General features: G+C 44.1%; 1 protein-coding gene across 1 annotated transcript in view; it reads right to left on the reverse strand.

The window, feature by feature from the left end:
* trim66 (tripartite motif containing 66) overlaps positions 1-18157 on the reverse strand; it is a 338218-nt gene extending 320061 nt beyond the window's left edge. The window contains exon 1 of the mRNA XM_070898689.1: positions 17911-18157. Within this exon, the coding sequence (XP_070754790.1) occupies positions 17911-18157 (247 nt within the window). The remainder of the gene's footprint in view (positions 1-17910) is intronic.
* Between the last annotated feature and the right edge of the window lie 1040 nt (positions 18158-19197).

Below are 19197 nucleotides of genomic sequence, written 5' to 3' on the forward strand. Positions count from 1 at the left end.
GACACTGAAAACCAGAGTCTCGCTGGTTCACCCCAACCTGCATGATCAGGTAGAGAGCAGGCGGCAGCAACAAAATGTAATCGATGGTCGTGCCACTGTGTCACAGGAAATTGATCTGAATGACCCTGTGTATGTGCTAAACTATGGACATGGTCCCAAGTGGATCGCAGGCACGGTGATAGCTAAAGAAGGGAGTAGGGTGTTTGTAGTCAAACTAGACAATGGACAAATTTGCAGAAAGCACCTGGACCAAACGAGGCTGCGGTTCACAGACTGCCCTGAACAACCCACAGCAGACACCACCTTTTGCGAGCCCACAACATACACCCAAAGGATCAACGACACCACCCCGGACCAGGAAATCAAACCCATCACACCCAACAGCCCAGCAAGGCCAGGCTCACCCAGCAGCCCTGCAGGGCCAACAACACGCCAGCCCAGTGAGGGCACAGCCAACACACCAGAACAGACATCTGTACCGAGGCGGTCCACCAGGGAAAGAAAGGCTCCCGACCGCCTCACCTTGTAAATAGTTTTCACGTTGACTTTGGGAGGGAGTGATGTTGTGTATCTGTAAAGCATGCACTCCCATATTCCGCCACCAGGGAGCGCATTCCCTGAAGTCCCAAGGGATCCCTTGGGAGCACTGTATATAAGCCAGCCCCCCTAAGGCTTGTTCCTCACTCTGGAGTGTCTTAATAAAGACTGAGGTCACTGTTACTTTAACCTCCCTGTGTGCAGCCTCATCCGTGTTAGGAACACAACGATTTATTTATTTTTCAGTAAGTAACCTTTTAACATTGTTGTTGCCCAATTAAGTTAATCCAAAGGTTAAGTTATGGCAGGAGAGCTCGGACACGTGTTATGCATGTTCAGCGAGTTGGTCTCACCGCAGGTAAACGGTACACAGCCAGATAGTAAATGTTTGACCAACAGGAAGATCAGTACAATGAAGGTCATCCAGGGGTCCACTGTGGTCATACCCCTGCAAAACAGATACACCGCTTCGGGTACAGTTGGGGGGGGATGACTCTTCAGGGGAAGACAGCAGCAGCCAAGTTCATGGCACCGTGGCTGGTTCTGCTGCACAGGAGGGCAGGAAAAAGAGTGGGAGAGCGATAATGGTAGGAGATTCAGTTGTAAGGGGACGAGATAGGCGTTTCTGCGGCCGCGACCGAGACTCCAGCATGGTATGTTGCCTCCCTGGTGCAAGGGTCAAGGATGTCTCGGAGCGGGTGCAGGACATTCTGAAAAGGGAGGGTGAACAGCCAGTTGTCGTGGTGCATATAGGTACCAAACATATAGGTAAAAAACGGGATGAGTACCTACGAGAAGAATTTAGGGAGCTTGGAGCCAAATTAAAAAGTAGGACCTCAAAAGTAGTAATCTCAGGATTGCTACCAGTGCCACGTGCTAGTCAGAGTAGGAATCGCAGGATAGCTAGATGAAGTTTGAGCAGTGGTGCAGAAGGGAGGGATTCAAATTCCTGGGACATTGGAACCGGTTCTGGGGTAGGTGGGACCAGTACAAACCGGAAGGTCTGCACCTGGGCAGGACCGGAACCAATGTCCTAGGGGGAGTGTTTGCTAGTGCTGTTGGGGAGGAGTTAAACTAATTTGGCAGGGGGATGGGAACCTATGCAGGGAGGCAGAGGGAAATAAAAGGGAGACAGAGGCAAAAGATAGAAAGGAGAATAGTAAAAGTGGAGGGCAGAGAAACTCAAGGCAATAAATAAAAAGGGCCACATTACAGCAAAATTCTAAAAGGGGCAAAGTGTGTTAAAAAGACAAGCCTGAAGGCTCTGTGCCTCAATGCGAGGATTATTCAGAATAAGGTGGCTGAATTAACTGTACAGATAGCAGTTAATGGATATGATGTAATTGGCATCACAGAAACATGGCACCAGGATGACCAAGGCTGGTAACTCAACATCCAGGGGTATTCAACATTTAGGAAGGATAGACAGAAAGGAAAAGGAGGTGGGGTGACATTGCTGGTTAAAGAGGAAATTATTGCAATCATAAGGAAGGACATTGGCCTGGATGATGTGGAGTCGGTATGGGTGGAGCTACGGAATACCAAAGGGCAGAAAACGCTCATGGGAGTTGTGTACAGACCACCAAACAGTAGTAGTGAGGTTCGGGACAGCATCAAACAAGAAATAACGGATGTGTGCAATAAAGGTACAGCAGTTATCATGGGCGACTTTGATTTACATATAGATTGGGCTAACCTAACTGGTAGCAATGCAGTGGAGGATGATTTCCTGGAGTGTATTAGGGATGGTTTTCTTGACCAATATGTCGAGGAACCAACTAGAGAGCTGGCCATCCTAGACTGGGTGATGTGTAATGAGAAGAGACTAATTAGCAATCTTGTTGTGCAAGGCCCCTTGGGGAAGAGTGACCATAATATGGTAGAATTCTTTATTAAGATGGAGAGTGACACAGTTAATTCAGAAACTAGGGTCCTGAACTTGGGGAAAGGTAACTTCGACGGCATGAGGCGTGAATTGGCTAGAATAGACTGGCAAATTATACTTAAAGGGTTGATGGTGGATAGGCAATGGCAAACATTTATAGATCACATGGATGAACTTCAACAATTGTACATCCCTGTCTGGAGTAAAAATAAAACAGGGAAGGTGGCTCAACCGTGGCTAACAAGGGAAATTAAGGATAGCGTTAGATCCAAGGAAGAGGCATATAAATTGGCCAAAAAAAGCAGCAAACCTGAGGACTGGGAGAAATTTAGAATTCAGCAGAGGAGGACAAAGGGAGGGGGAAAATAGAGTACGAGAGGAAGCTTGCCGGGAACATAAAAACTGACTGCAAAAGCTTCTAGAGATATGTGAAGAGAAAAAGATTAGTGAAGACAAACATAGGTCCCTTGCAGTCGGACTCAGGTGAATTTATAATGGGGAACAAAGAAATGGCAGACCAATTGAACAAATACTTTGGTTCTGTCTTCACGAAGAAGACACAAATAACCTTCTGGATGTACTAGGGGACCAAGGGTCTAGAGAGGAGGAGGAACTGAAGGATCTCCTTATTAGGCTAAAAATTGTGTTGGGGAAATTGATGGGATTGAAGGCTAATAAATTCCCGGGGCCTGATAGCCTGCATCCCAGCGTACTTAAGGAAGTGGCCCTAGAAATAGTGGATGCGTTGGTGATCTTTTTCCAACAGTCTATCGACTCTGGATCAGTTCCTATGGACTGGAGAGTAGCTAATGTAACACCACTTTTTAAAAAAAGGAGGGAGAGAGAAAACGGGTAATTATAGACTGATTAGCCTGACATCAGTAGTGGGGTAAATGTTGGAATCAATTATTAAAGATGAAATAGCAGCGCATTTGGAAAGCAGTAACAGGATCGGTCTAAGTCAGCATGGATTTATGAAGGGGAAATCATGCTTGACAAATCTTCTGGAATTTTTTGAGGATGTAACTTGTAGAGTGGACAAGGGAGAACCAGTGGATGTGGTGTATTTGGACTTTCAAAAGGCCTTTGACAAGGTCCCACATAAAAGAGATTGGTGTGCAAAATCAAAGCAAATGGTATTGGGGGTAATGTACTGACGTGGATAGAGAATTGGTTGGCAGACAGGAAGCAGAAAGTCGGGATAAATAGGTCCTTTTCAGAATGGCAGGCAGTGACTAGTGGAGTGCCGCAGGGCTCAGTGCTGGGGCCCCAGCTCTTTACAATATACATTAATAATTTGGATGAAGGAATTGAATGTAATAACTCCAAGTTTGCAGATGACACTAAACTGGGTGGCGGTGTGAGCTGTGCGGAGGATGCTAAAAGGCTGCAGGGTGATTTGGACAGGTTCGGTGAGTGGGCAAATGCATGGCAGATGCAGTATAATTTGGATAAATGTGAGGTTATCCACTTTGGAGGCAATAACACGAAGGCAGAATATTATCTGAATGGCGACAGATTAGGAAAAGGGGAGGTGCAATGAGACCTGGGTGTCATGGTTCAACAGTCATTGAAAGTTGGCATGCAGGTACAGCAGGCGGTGAAGGTGGCAAATGGCATGTTGGCCTTCATAGCGAGGGGATTTGAGTATCGGAGCAGGGAGGTCTCACTGAAATTGTACAGGGCCTTGGTGAGACCCCACCTGGAATATTGTGTGCAGTTTGTGTCTCCTAATCTGAGGAAGGACATTCTTGCTATTGAGGGAGTGCAGCGAAGGTTCACCAGACTGATTCCAGGGATGGCTGGACTTACATATGAGGAGAGACTGGATCGACTGGATCTTTATACACTGGAGTTTAGAAGGATGAGAGGGGATCTCATAGAAACGTATAAGATTCTGACGGGACGGGACAGGTTAGATGTGGGAAGAATGTTCCCGATGTTGGGGAAGTCCAGAACTAGGGGACACAATCTTAGGATAAGGGTTGGCCATTTAGGACTGAGATGAGGAGAAACTTCTTCACTCAGAGTTGTTGATGCCAGTTCATTGGGTATATTCAAGAGGGAGTTAGATATGGCCCTTACGGTTAAAGGGATCAAGGGTTATGGAGAGAAAGCATGAAAGTGGTACTGAGGTGAATGATCAGCCATGATCTTATTGAATGGCGGTGCAGGCTCGAAGGGCCGAATGGCCTACTCCTGCACCTATTTTCTATGTTTCTATGTTACAACAGATAGCAGCAACAGAGGTCACACAAAAGTGCCACCCAAAGAAATGAAGAAACGCTGGAACCAAGTTGCAGAAGATTACTGCGCAGTGGGGCATACCATGAGATCTGGAAGCCATTGTAAAAAGAAAGGGCACGACCTTGGTCAAGTAGTTAGTGTAAGTAATATTTCCCATTTTTAATTTAATCGTAATTGTAACCTGGCTATCTGTATGTCCCACCTTGCAGACTGACACACGCTGTAAAAAGTTATATTTTAATCTTTGCAGAAGAAATTGGCCCACAATAAAAGGGAAAGAACTCGAACAGGAGGAGGCGTGCCCAATCTGCATCCACTGACACCCTTGGAACAGAGGGTAGCTGCTTTGATGAATCGTACATGGAGAAAAGCAATCAGTACAGCACAAGCTGGGCCCGCACGCAATGGATAAGTCCTGAAAATGCATCGTGGCCCTTCAAATCAACCTGCTGCCTGGCCTGCTATGTGTGAGAGTATTCATGCCACCCATCCTGCCCCCTCCTGTGCTGCTAAACATTTGACTGTTCTGATATATTTTGCAGAATTTGATGGCAATCCTGAAGATCCAGAAGAAGAACCAGATGCGGACGATTCAGACCAAGGGTGGCTGCAGGGGTTGACTGAAATGTCTTCAGGTGGGACCTTAGAATTTAATATTTATGAGCCCACATCAATGAACATCAGTGTTTCAAACTCTTGCATAGGTTCTGGTTCCAGCTTCTATGGTTTCACAGATTCCGACGTTGCAAGTCCCGGTGGTGCTGCTAGTGTAATGCAGCAGTTTACACCCACTGCCCCACCATCCCAGCCTGTGCCTCCCGCTGGAGTGGTGCCGTTTGGAACACCCAGGGTCCCATTGTCCCAGCCTGTGCCTCCCGCTGGAATGGTGCCGCGAGGCAGACCCAGCCAGAGGAGAAGGAGATTGGAGACACGCTCTCCTGAGATGCAGCGTGCAACAGATGTGGCTCAGATTGTGGCATTGGGTGTGGAGAGCAATGACCTTACCCGATCACTCGTGGGCAGAGTCAGTACAGTGGGTGAAGAGGTAACGGTACTGATGGGAGAAATAGCAGTAATGACACGGGAAATGAGGGAGAGAATGTCCAAGGGAGTGCAAGTGACGGCACAGACTGTCAGAGCGGGCATGCAGTGGGAGCTGTGGGCTGGGATGGTGGGGCCCTGGGTATTGCATCCGGCACCACTCCAGTGGGAGCCCTCACGGAGGTAGCTGCTGCAGTAAGGGCACACAGCCCAACCAATCAAATGGCACCCCCATGAAGAAGTGAACGTTCACTGAGATGTAGATGAGAGATGGTTGCAGCCTTTCTTTGCTGCTTTTGTTCTTGATATAACTGTAGTAACTTTTTTCAAATTGAAGTTGTTTTGTAAGTTTTGTAACTTTACAACTTGTGATCTTAAAGAGTCATATTAAAAAGTAAAGTTTGATACAACAAATATTTTATTACAATGTGAACTTTTCAATAAAATATTTTTTCATTAAAACGAATCATGTTCCATTAACACAACATAACATAGAAACAACTCCAAAAAATAAACATGTCCATGCACAACAGTGGTCGCAGAGCCCTCGGGCATCAGTAATTGAAGTGTTCACGGATGAGCTGCTGGCGCAGGGCTCGAGCAATCGTTAAAGGAGCACGATGGACGGCCCTCCTCCGACCTCGTGCTCCGGCATCAGGCACTTGCATGCTTTCCTGATCATCGTCATCATCCACATCCTGCTCTTCCAAATTACTATTTTCAGGCACTCTCCCTACATGTGGTTTTTTTGGTTCCACTATCAGCTCCTGCTGCCTCATGATGGCTAAGTTATGCAGCATGCAGCACACAACAGTGAACTGACCGACAGTTTCAGGGGAGTACAGCAAGTAGCCTCCGGAATGGTCCAGACATCGGAATCGCTGCTTCAATATGCCAATGGTCCTCTCAATGATGCTGTGCGTCGCAATGTGCGCCATGTTGTACTGATGGTCAGCTTCTGTCCGTGTCACGCGTAGGGGCGTCATGAGCCAGGTGGTCAGGCCATACCCTTTGTCTCCCAGTAGCCAGCTCTGCCCTTCTGGCTGTTGCTGAAACATGTCAGATAGAACGCTGTCGCGCAGGATGAACGCATCGTGGGTGCTGCCAGGGTATCTCGCATCGACTGACATGATGCGCTGCTTGTCGTCACACACGAGCTGCACATTAATGGAGTGGAAACCTTTCCTATTTCGGTACTGCTCAGAATCCTCCACAGGTGCTCGCAAGGCAATGTGGGTACAATCAATGCAGCCCTGTACCTTTGGGAAGCCGGCAATCCTGCAGAAGCCCACAGCCCTCTCATGGATCACTTATGCGGTCATTGGGAACTTGATGAAGTCATTCCTCCACGTATACAGTGCAGCCGTGACCTGGTAAACGCGGGCATGTATTGCACGTTGAGAGATGGCGCACACATCTCCAGTTGTAGCTTGAAACGATCCCGAGGCATAGAAAGAAAGTGCAGCTGTAACCTTCATTTCAACGGACAAGGCAGTTGACGTTCTGCTTCTCGGCTGTAGATCTGATCTCAGCATATCACAGATCGCAACTACAACTTATCTGCGGAAACGCAGCCTTTTGACACAATCAGCCTCACTCATGTCCAGGTATGAACGCCTGACTCAATTTTGCCGACATGGGTAAGGCCTCCTGCCCATCAGCCTAATGGCTATGACGTTCCTGGTGCGGAGAGCTCTAATCAATTCTCTCCTATGCAGTGAATTGATGGAGAACCATTGCATAATCCGTGGTGTTGATAATGCAGCACCCATACTTGAAGTACAAATTAAACTTTTAAACTTGCTGGCTGGCTGGCTCTCCCTCCCGGTGCTTTGTATGCCGCCCCTATCCCCTTGCCGAACGGCCAAACTCATCTCCGCAGCTCTGAGGCTGCTGCTGCCGGGCTGTACTGCTCTCGCTCTCGCCTCACACCGCCCCTATTCCCTGGCCGAACGGCCGAACTCGTAAACAGCTCGATGCCTGCTGCAGCTGCTTCAGACAGGTAGGAAAATTTAATTTATTTTTTATTTTATTTATTTATCATGATTCTTTATTTGTAGAAGTGAAGTGTTAAATGCTTGTAAAATTCCTTAACTTCACTCTAACTTCCCTTCCCACCCCCCCATATCTCTCGTTCCCTGTGCCTAATTGATAAAGTGTAGCCAAGGTTTTTCTGAGCGTACAAAAATCTACACTTACTCCATTTTAAGTTAGTTTGGAGTAAGTTTTCGCTGCCTAAACGTGCAAAACAGGCATAAGTGGCTGGACATGCCCCCTTTTGAAAAAAAAACTGTTTTAAAATGAAACTGTTCTAACTCACTAGAATTGGAGCAAACTAAATGCCGAGAATTGCAATTTTTAAGATGCTCCATTCTAAACGAGTTGCTCCAAAAAAAATAGGAACAACTCGAGCCGAAACTTGAGCCCCAAGTGTCTTCCCCAATTTTGGGAACCAATGACAAACCTGTGAATCATTCTGTAACCACTGAATGTGCTTATGAAGATACAATCATATTCACCAGATTTATTGAACCAAATCTTATACCGATGCAATTTTCTGTTAATCTGTTCATCTGTCACCAATCAGCTCATATCCTTTTCACACTTTCTGTATGAGTGTAAGGTTTCAAAACATTTGAATAAAAGCAAATTGTACTCAACTTAATGTGATTAAGTGGGATTATTTCAACAAACAAAAAGTTACAAATGGCTGCAAAGAAATAAGTACTTGGATGCATTTACATGAAAGCAATTAATGTACTGAAACTATCAGGGAACTTCCACTGCAGCTCGAAAGGTGTTCAATATTATGAAGAGTCTCCTGAGCAATATTACCAAAAAAACACTTTGAATAGTTTTAAAGAAGCAATCTAAAAAGCTTCCAAATTTAGCATTTTTTTTTTTTAAAATGTGTTGCCTCTGGGCTGCTCTCTCTCTTCCACCCGTACTGCATAGTCACCACATTGACAGGTGTCACTATCTGTCTTGGAAGATTTTCATGCAGGACAATTCATTTCAGGTCAAGTCTTTTCAGCAAAATGTCACTGCACTCTTTCCAATTTTATCTAGGAATGTAAAATTACTTCAAAAACACAGTTTTGGAAGGCTGGAGTGTAACATTTTCTAAAGATTAATTTATTGTTCCAAATAACATTAATTTTGAGGTAGGTTACTGCACAAGTGTTATCACAGCTGTCATCACATTATCTTGTGTTGCACAGAAAAGTAAAAGGAAAGAAAATGAACTATTTTAGAATTGAATATGTTTTTTTGTAAGTATTTCTCCTGTGTACTCCACCCCCACCCCCCCCCCCAATAGAACTACAAATTGGTACAGTAGAGGTTAATTTTCTACTCCATAGATTAACTACTGTGCAGCGATGTCAAGTGGAGGCCAGTCACCTCGCCACAAGGAAGGAGAGAATATTAGGAGAAAAGTTTCATAACTGGCCAATATTGCACTCCTGACAACCAGCTAAACACAGTCGCTGCTCAAGATTTGTAAACAGGTAAGCCACTGCCATTTTGGTTGCACAGTCCAAGGAGACCATTGTGGGTGGGGGGGGGGGGGCGGCGGAGGGGAGCAGGGAAGGGAAGAAGGAAGATACAAACGCACACTGTACTTCAGGATCCCAGAACTTATTTGAATAATCCTTTCACAATCCGGCACAAATCTTCAGTTTAAGCAAACTACACACCAAATGGAATTGACCTTCATTTATAGTTAAATAAACTAAAGACTCACCAGTGACACAGCTACTTAGGTTAGTACATAGTTGGTACATATGGACTAGGAAAGTCCAAGATTCCACACTAAATTAGCAAATATTAGCTTGGGCCCATGGCACAGATGTTCAGCTAGGGTTCCTACTTCAGATCTTTGCTGGAAATGCAAGTGGTATGATCTCTGGGCAAGAACAAGATTTGGTGTGGCTGTGAAACCCCTGGAGTCAAATAGTTTGTTGACATTCGTATGTGCAGAATGCCCAATTAGGGGAAGGTATTCAAGGTCAACAGATCACATAGAACCATTTTCCAGCATGGAACCTTCAGGAGACTTCAGCTTTCTTTTAAGCTTATTTTCTAGGTTTCCTCCAATGTCCAGTGGGTAAGAACACCTCCTGGTCTGATACTAAAGCGATATTGAGACTGCAACTTCAATTTCTCCAATGTTTTCCTCCCCTCCGTTCCTGAATGTACAAAAGGTTATCAAAATGACTAGTGAAATGTTGGCCTTTATCTCAAAGGGGTTGGAATACAAAAGTGTGAAAGTGATGCTTCAGTTCTGTAGAGCCTCAGTCAAACTCCATCTGGGGTACTGCATTCAGATTGGGCACCGAATCTGAAAACATTTACATATCTTGGCCTTGGAGGGAGTACAACGCAGATTTAACAGAATGATTCTCGGGCTGAAAGAGTTAAAGTATAAGGACAGGTTGCATCAATTTGGTTTGCATTCCCTTGAGTTTAGATGTTTGAGGGGTGATCTAATTGAGCTGCTTAACATGATAAAGGGATTTTATAGAGTAGATACAGAGAAACTATTTCCTCTAAAGACAGAATCCAGAAAAATAGGACATAATAAAATTAAACTAGGCCATTTAAATGTAAAATCAGGAAGCACTTTTTCACACAAAGGGTAGTGGAAATATGGAACTCTCTTCCCCAAAAGGCTGTGGAAGCTGGGTCAATTGATATTTTCAAAACTGAAACTCATAGATTTGTAATAGATAACTATATCAATGGATATGGATCAAAGGCGGGTAAATGGAGTTCAGGTACATATCAGCCATGATCTAGCTGAACGGTGGAACAGTCTCAAGGGACTGAATGACCACATGCTAGTCAGAGTAAGAATTGCAGGATAGCTCAGATGAATACGTGGCTTGAGCAGTGGTGCAGCAGGGAGGGATTCAAATTCCTGGGGCATTGGAACCGGTTCTGGGGGAGGTGGGACCAATACAAACCGGACGGTCTGCACCTAGGCAGGACTGGAACCAATGTTCTAGGGGGAGTGTTTGCTAGTGCTGTTGGGGAGGAGTTAAACTAACATGGCAGGCAGGGGGATGGGAACCAATGCAGGGAGAAACAAAAAGGAGACAAAAGCAAACGACAGAAAGGAGATCAGTAAAAGTGGAGGGCAGAGAAACCCAAGGCAAAAAACAAAAAGGGCCACTGAATGAAAAGGGGCTGCAGGAGGGATCAAAACTAAAAATCATGGTTTAAAAACTAGTATTAAAACACTCTACCTAAACGCATGCAGCATTCAAAATAAAGTAAATGAGTTGACGGCACAAATCATTACAAATGGTATGATTTCGTGGCCATTACAGAAACGTGATTGCAGGGTTACCAAGACTGGGAATTGAACATACAGAGGTATCTGACGATTCGGAAAGATAGACAAGAAGGGAAAGGAGGTGGGGTAGCTCTGTTAATAAAGGATGATATCAGGGCAGTTGTGAGAGACGATATTGGCTCTAATGAACAAAATGTTGAATCATTGTGGGTGGAGATTAGAGATAGTAAGGGGAAAAAGTCACTGGTGGGCATAGTTTATAGGCCCCCAAATAATAACTTCACGGTGGGGCGGGCAATAATCAAGGGAATAATGGAGGCATGCTTAAAAGGAACGGCAGTAATCATGGGGGATTTTAACCGACATATCGATTGGTCAAATCAAATCGCACGGGGTAGCCTTGAGGAAGAATTCATAGAATGCATACGGGATTGTTTCTTAGAACAGTATGTTACAGAACCTACAAGGGAGCAAGCTATCTTAGATCTGGTCCTGTGTAATGAGACAGGAATAATAAACGATCTCCCAGTAAAAGATCCTCTCGGAATGAGTGATCACAGTATGGTTGAATTTGTAATACAGATTGAGGGTGAGGAAGTAGTGTCTCAAACGAGCGTATTATGCTTAAACAAAGGGGACTACAGTGGGATGAGGGCAGAGTTGGCTAAAGTAGACTGGAAACACAGACTAAACGGTGGCACAATTGAGGAACAGTGGAGGACTTTTAAGGAGCTCTTTCATAGTGCGCAACAAAAATATATTCCAGTGAAAAAGAAGGGCGGTAAGAGAAGGGATAACCAGCCGTGGATAACCAAGGAAATAAAGGAGAGAATCAAATTAAAAACCAATGCGTATCAGGTGGCCAAGGTTAGTGGGAAAATAGAAGATTGGGAAAATTTTAAACGACCGCAAAGAATGACTAAGACAGCAATAAAGAAAGGAAAGATAGATTACGAAGGTAAACTTGCGCAAAACATAAAAACGGATAGTAAAAGCTTTTACAGATATATAAAACGGAAAAAAGAGTGATTAAAGTAAATGTTGGTCCCTTAGAAGATGAGAAGGGGGATTTAATAATGGGAAATGTGGAAATGGCTGAGACCTTAAACAATTATTTTGCTTCGGTCTTCACAGTGGAAGACACAAAAACCATGCCAAAAATTGCTGGTCACAGGAATGTGGGAAGGGAGGACCTTGAGACAATCACTATCACTAGGGGGGTAGTGCTGGACAGGCTAATGGGACTCAAGGTAGACAAGTCCCCTGGTCCTGATGAAATGCATCCCAGGGTATTAAAAGAGATGGCGGAAGTTATAGCAGATGCATTCGTTATAATCTACCAAAATTCTCTGGACTCTGGGGAGGTACCAGCGGATTGGAAAGCAGCTAATGTAACGCCTCTGTTTAAAAAAGGGGGCAGACAAAAGGTAGGTAACTAAACTATAGGCCGGTTAGTTTAACATCTGTAGTGGGGAAAATGCTTGAAACTGTCATTAAGGAAGAAATAGCGGGACATCTAGATAGGAATAGTGCAATCAAGCAGACACAGCATGGATTCATGAAGGGGACATCATGTTTAACTAATTTACTGGAATTCTTTGAGGATATAACGAGCATGGTGGATAGAGGTGTACCGATGGATGTGCTGTATTTAGATTTTCAAAAGGCATTCGATAAGGTGCCACACAAAAGGTTACTGCAGAAGATAAAGATACGCGGAGTCAGTGGAAATGTATTAGCATGGATAGAGAATTGGCTGGCTAACAGAAAGCAGAGAGTCGGGATAAATGGGTCCTTTTCGGGTTGGAAATCGGTGGTTAGTGGTGTGCCACAGGGATCGGTGCTGGGACCACAACTGTTTACAATATACATAGATGACCTGGAAGAGGGGACAGAGTGTAGTGTAACAAAATTTGCAGATGACACAAAGATTAGTGGGAAAGCGGGTTGTGTAGAGAGGCTGCAGAGAGATTTAGATAGGTTAAGCGAATGGGCTAAGGTTTGGCAGATGGAATACAATGTCGGAAAGTGTGAGGTCATCCATCTTGGGGAAAAAAAACAGTAAAAAGGAATATTATTTGAATGGGGAGAAATTACAACATGTTGCGGTGCAGAGAGACCTGGGGGTCCTTGTGCATGAATCCCAAAAAGTTAGTTTGCAGGTGCAGCAGGTAATCAGGAAGGCGAATGGAATGTTGGCCTTCATTGCGAGAGGGATGGGGTACAAAAGCAGGGAGGTCCTTCTGCAACTGTATAGGGTATTGGTGAGGCCGCACCTGGAGTACTGCGTGCAGTTTTGATCACCTTACTTAAGGAAGGATATACTAGCTTTGGAGGGGGTACAGAGACGATTCACGAGGCTGATTCCGGAGATAAGGGGGTTACCTTATGATGATAGATTGAGTAGACTGGGTCTTTACTCATTGGAGTTCAGAAGGATGAGGGGTGATCTTATAGAAACATTTAAAATAATGAAAGGGATAGACAAGATAGAGGCAGAGAGGTTGTTTCCACTGGTCGGGGAGACTAGAATTAGGGGGCATAGCCTCAAAATACAGGGGAGCCAATTTAAAACCGAGTTGAGAAGGAATTTCTTCTCCCAGAGGGTTGTCAATCTGTGGAATTCTCTGCCCAAGGAAGCAGTTGAGGCTAGCTCATTGAATGTATTCAAGTCACAGATAGATAGATTTTTAACCAATAAGGGAATTAAAGGTTACGGGGAGCGGGCGGGTAAGTGGAGCTGAGTCCACGGCCAGATCAGCCATGATCTTGTTGAATGGCGGAGCAGGCTCGAGGGGCTAGGTGGCCTACTCCTGTTTCTAATTCTTATGTTCTTATGTTATGTTCTCTTGTTCTTATGTTCCAATGAAAAGAAAGAAAACAAAAATTGGTCGGAAAAAAGGAGGGGGGATAAATTTGGGGTGCCAACAATGGCCCATAATTTGCTGCAGCAGAACAACAAATGGCAACCATTGTCACTTCGACTTGCCCTTGCATCACAATGATATTTTGTGCCGCAAGTTGCTGAAAGTGCAAGCTGATAACGGTGCAGTGAGAGAAACAGGGCATCTGGGACCCGAGTGAATAGAGCAAGCAACTGCGTACCTCCTTAACCAATCAGATTGAAGGATTGTGAAATTAACAGCGCGAGGATTGAGAAGGAACTGTAAATTAGTGTGAATTTGATGCCAAAAGCACGTACAAAAAGAGAAATAGGAAAAGAAAGATGGGATTAAGAAAGAGAAAAATGAGACAAGGGAAAAGTAAAAAATAAAATGTTTAATTTAAAATGTTCCAACTTTAGTATCTCCCAACAACAATTAAAACCTGAATGGATGAGACGCCACACTTGTAATAGTTAATTTTCAGTGCCAGAGAGGTTGTTTAGCAGTAAGTAGCAGTTATCACGTCGTTAAATGGGTACTTAGACTTAAATGGACAAGACTTAACTGCCTGTAGCGCATTTAGTTCCTATCTACCACACAAATACAGCAACTTCACGGCATTCAAAAATGTGTTGTTCTCTTAGTGTTTGGTGAGCAGATCTGTACCGTTGCCATCACACTCATATTATACTACATTATTGTGTGCCACCCCTATCTGCGAGAGGACACCACCGCAGGTCGGGAGGATAAAAGAGCTGGAGCATGGCACTACAACTTCCAGCGCGAGCCGCTACAAGTGTGCGACGACTTCGAGATGGGCGACGTCATCAAAACCCAGGTCGCGGTTTGGAGCGTGGGCAGGAACATCGGCGGGGCCCAGGTACAGCAGAGGAGCAGGAAGGTCGGGGTGGATGAGAGGCAAGAGATCGTGGCGGAGGTGCGTCGAATGATTGAGGTGGAGAAGCAGTGAGACATCGATGCAGAAATGCGACAAGTAATCGAGGCGGAGGAGTGGTGAGGGATTACGGCTGAGATTCGATGCGTGATCGTGGCGGAGATGCGGCAAATATTTGGTGCGGCGGTGCAGTGAGAGATTGTGGCAGAGGTGCGGCAAATGTTTTGTGGCGGAGGAGCAGCGAGAGATCATGGTGGAGGAGTGGTGAGAGATTTTGGCGGTGCAGCGAATGTTTGTGGCGGAGGAGCGGCGAGAGATCATGGCGGAGGTGCGGCAAATGAGGATACGGGGCCCAGAAGAGCCGAGGGCCCAGGGGCAGCACGGGCCAGCCCTCACTGTGATGTGTGCGCGCACTAGGTCTGTGCAGCAGAGCAGGTCTCCAGTATGATGTGGCTGATGTGCAACGGTCATCACACATTAAAAAAATCCACACACAGGCATCTTCCACCCAGAGAGTTCAGGTCTGGAGTATCGGGTCCTTCATTGAAATAGCTGCAAACTATTCCCTTTTGAAGTGGAAGCAAGTCATCCTCGTTCAAGGGACCACTTATGATGATACTACTACATGGAATATTTCAGTCTCTTGAAATTATACTAGCTTCAAAAATCTATCATTTAATGGTTGCTTTTCGTCACACCATTCCTTAGTTCAAGGTTAACAGGTTAAAAATTCCTGTATAAATAAAATGCTGAGCCTCAGCTCAGAACTATATATGTGCAATTTCTTGTGACTAGAAATTTGAAATACCACCAAATAGAAATATAAAACATTTCATGCTGATTTTTGCAAAGTTGTTATAGTGTGTGGTTTGCTTTTAGGAAATAACTGACAGGTTAAGTTTCTATTGACCAATTTCTAGACACACGAATAAATGATCAAGTATCTATTCTTATAAATAAATTACATCTATTTTTACAACTGGTGCTAGGAACCTTGAAGGAGGCGTTATCTTGTCACTTGGGAGTTCGAGTGGGCTCAGTTCCTGAAACAACCTACTTGGAAAATTCCGTTCAACATCTGCCATGTTGGTCACTGGGAAAGTTCAGACAACAGTAGAAACTTATTACCACCCCCTCCCCCGGCTTTCATTATATAAAATATTTAAACATTCATGCTACCAATCACATCATAGCACAATTCTCTGCTTATGAACAGAGTAAGTCACATGAGTCATTTACTGGATGACATGTTCACAATAACCATACTGTTTCCTGCCACACATATTTGATTCTAAGTAGAAACATTTTGCATTGGAATAACAAGCATAAACTTGGATAGATTATGCACAGTCAAAACTGTTTTATTACAAACTCACACTGACCAAAATACATAGACTCATCTTGATAGACATGAGCTCCAATATAAAATAGATTGGAGGCTCCAACAAAATTGGTTACAGACAACAAGCTTGTGTCCAGGTTTATAAGGTCAGTGAACCAAATTTTAATTTGATTTTACGTTTTAAAGTTTAATTTGTTTTAATTGCCGGTGCTTTTAGTGTCCCCTTCCCTTTTATAGGGGGCACCGGAAAAAATTTGATTTTAGCGCCCCAAAAAAAAACCAAAAAAAAAGAAAAAAAGGGGCCTTATAAATGTCTGCTGTGTCATCCAGGGCGGGTGGCACGGTTTAATGTTTTATGTTTTACAGATAAACTCTAAAAGAGTTATAAGGTCAGTGTAGGATTTCTTAGAGGTCAAGCATTAAAATAAAAGATCACACCTATTTAGAGCGGTGACAGAAATGTCAGTGTAATGGGACTAAAATTGCAGTCGGTGGCGTACCTCTGGAGTACGCCGCCGAGCTGTAAAAAAAAACATGCAACTATCTAAAGGTGGCCCTCCTGTGAAAACTTGCAGTCCAACGCTGCATACTGGAGGGCAGCGTAATGACTCACGGACGGCCTGTGCAGAAGCATACCTGGGATCACATGGGCCTGGTCCTCCAGTCAGAAAACAGAATTAGATTTTACATCATTTCAGAAGGGAATCCCGTAATCAGTTTTAATGGAATCCCACAATCAGATTTTATTACAATTTACAAAATTATTATTTAATTCCTAATTAGTTTCATTCCACCAACTTCACTAAAAATTTAATTCCGCTGATAATTTTATCTGCATCATTAAAACTCTTACTATTTGGAGAAACAAGAAAAACTCATTTGATAGTTAAATTATATTATATCTGAGATGAAAATATTTTAAACGTGCCAAGAGGTATTCCCTTACGTTGATGCAAACAGGCCCTGCGCCTGTTTGCATCAATTGTATCATTTCCGTATGCAATTGCTGGGCAGTCGGTGGGCAAATAGCCCAACACTACGCCAGCAGTTCCTTTTTCGTGGACCGTGCGGATGGCCTGTCAACGCGTACGTTGACAGACTGCAAGTTCAAGACTTAGCATGAGCGCATGCGGTGGACTTCAGGTGAGGTGTGGCAACGTACTCAGAGTTCGCTGCCATACCCACCGCAAAATCCGGGCCATTATTTCATGTGTGAAGGTTGACCTAGAAACGTTTGTAATGATGTGATTCTACCCAAGTTATTCTAGTTTCTCTTTGGGTACATAAGTCACTTCACTCAAAAAAGTAATTTGTGCAGAAGTGATTTGAAACACTTATACCACATGATAAGACACAAACGAAACTCGAGTATGTATTCTTTGACCAAGAGATCCCTGCAGCAGGTTTGAACTCCTGGTGACGACAATACCGTTTCGTTGAAGACCAAAAAAAGTTAGCTCTATAAATAAGAAATAACAAACTATTGTTGCAATAAGGTTCACTGCATTTCGCTTATAAATAACGCCAATCGTCACTTAACACAACACCAATGCTATTTATTTCCATTCAAATTATAGGCTTCTGGGCAAAGTCAAACCCGTCTCTTAAGTGCAGGTGTGTTGCAGTATAAACGTACTCAGTTGCGTGAAAAATGAAAACAAAGACGGTCAAGGAAAACTAATGGTTATTTACATACACGTCTCCGGGCCTGAGCGGGCAGGTGTGTGTATGTCTCGTAGGATTTGCTAGAGTTAATCGCGATCGTCTTTAACCCATTACCTTCTTCACTACTCTCCTCCTGACAGGCTGCGGTTCTGGGGCTGAGGTTGAGGCTGCGGATTCGAGCCGGCACACAATCTCTACAGAACGTATGGAGACAAGGCAGCAATCTGGGCTCGCGGTTTGTAAGCTCCCTTTTGCAAACCATGCAGCTCCTGAGCAAATTGCAGTCATCTTCAGTCGAGTTACTCTTCCATTCATTCGCTGCTTCATTACCGATGACGCTGTCGGTCGCACTTTGGTCCATATTTCTCCTTTCAAAGCAAACGTTTGACCTTATTCACCACCCCCTACGCCCAGTGCTGATTTCAGTTGGAGGATCCCTGGGTGGCAGTGATGTGAAGTGTTGCTCTTTTAAATGACATCATTCCCCGCGAGAAAAGAAAAAAACAGCCAACCCGTGAGAAACGCGAAGTGTACGAGTTGTTAAGCTTCCCTGTAAAGCTAATTCTGTCACTGCATATTCAAGATCTCAGTAAAATCGCCCTGTAAGCGTCATGTCAGCTAATGGGACTGGTTGAAATGTGAATGACGTACTCGATCGGTAATAGGCAAATCAGTTGCGGCTCAGTAAACAGCAATTAAAGCACTCAAGAACAGAATCGGCTTTTAAAGTCTGATGTAGAAGATGCAACAAAAAATGCACAATTTTTGTTTTTATACTGGCTCCCTAGTGTAAACAGAAGTTTATTGAACAAATATTTGTTCTGTTTTTTGTGATTGGAAATTCATTATCTGCAACGTATCATTTTCTACAGATGGGTTTGTTTCTCGAGAGATTATTTTTTTCGGAGGTAGCAGATAGCTGTGAAGGACACGGCCAGGATATTTATTTTTTTTGGGGGGGGAGGGGGGAAGAGTATCATCCATCGAAGGATTAATAATACAACAAACTCTATAATTTCCTGCGGATTGACACATTACTTGAAATGTTCCAAAATTACAACCTCTCTTCAAGTTCCAAGATAAACTTAAAAGAAAACAAAGACTTGTATTTATATAGCACCCTTCACAACCACTAGGCGTCCCAAAGTGCTTTACAGTCAATGAAGTACTTTTATAAGCTTAGTCATTATTTTAATGCAAGAAACAAATGCAAGAAACGCGGCAGCCAATTTGCACACAGCAAGCTCCGGTTTAATGTCTCATCCGAAAGATGGCATCTCCGACAGTGCAGCACTCCCTCAGTACTGCACTGGAATGTCAGCCTAGATTTTTGTACGCAAGTCCATCGAGTGGGATAAGAACCTTCTGACTCAGAGCCAAGGGTGCTACCAACTGAGCCTG

This window comes from Pristiophorus japonicus, chromosome 14, assembly GCF_044704955.1.
Source record: "Pristiophorus japonicus isolate sPriJap1 chromosome 14, sPriJap1.hap1, whole genome shotgun sequence".
In the NCBI taxonomy this organism is placed as follows: Eukaryota; Metazoa; Chordata; class Chondrichthyes; family Pristiophoridae; genus Pristiophorus; species Pristiophorus japonicus.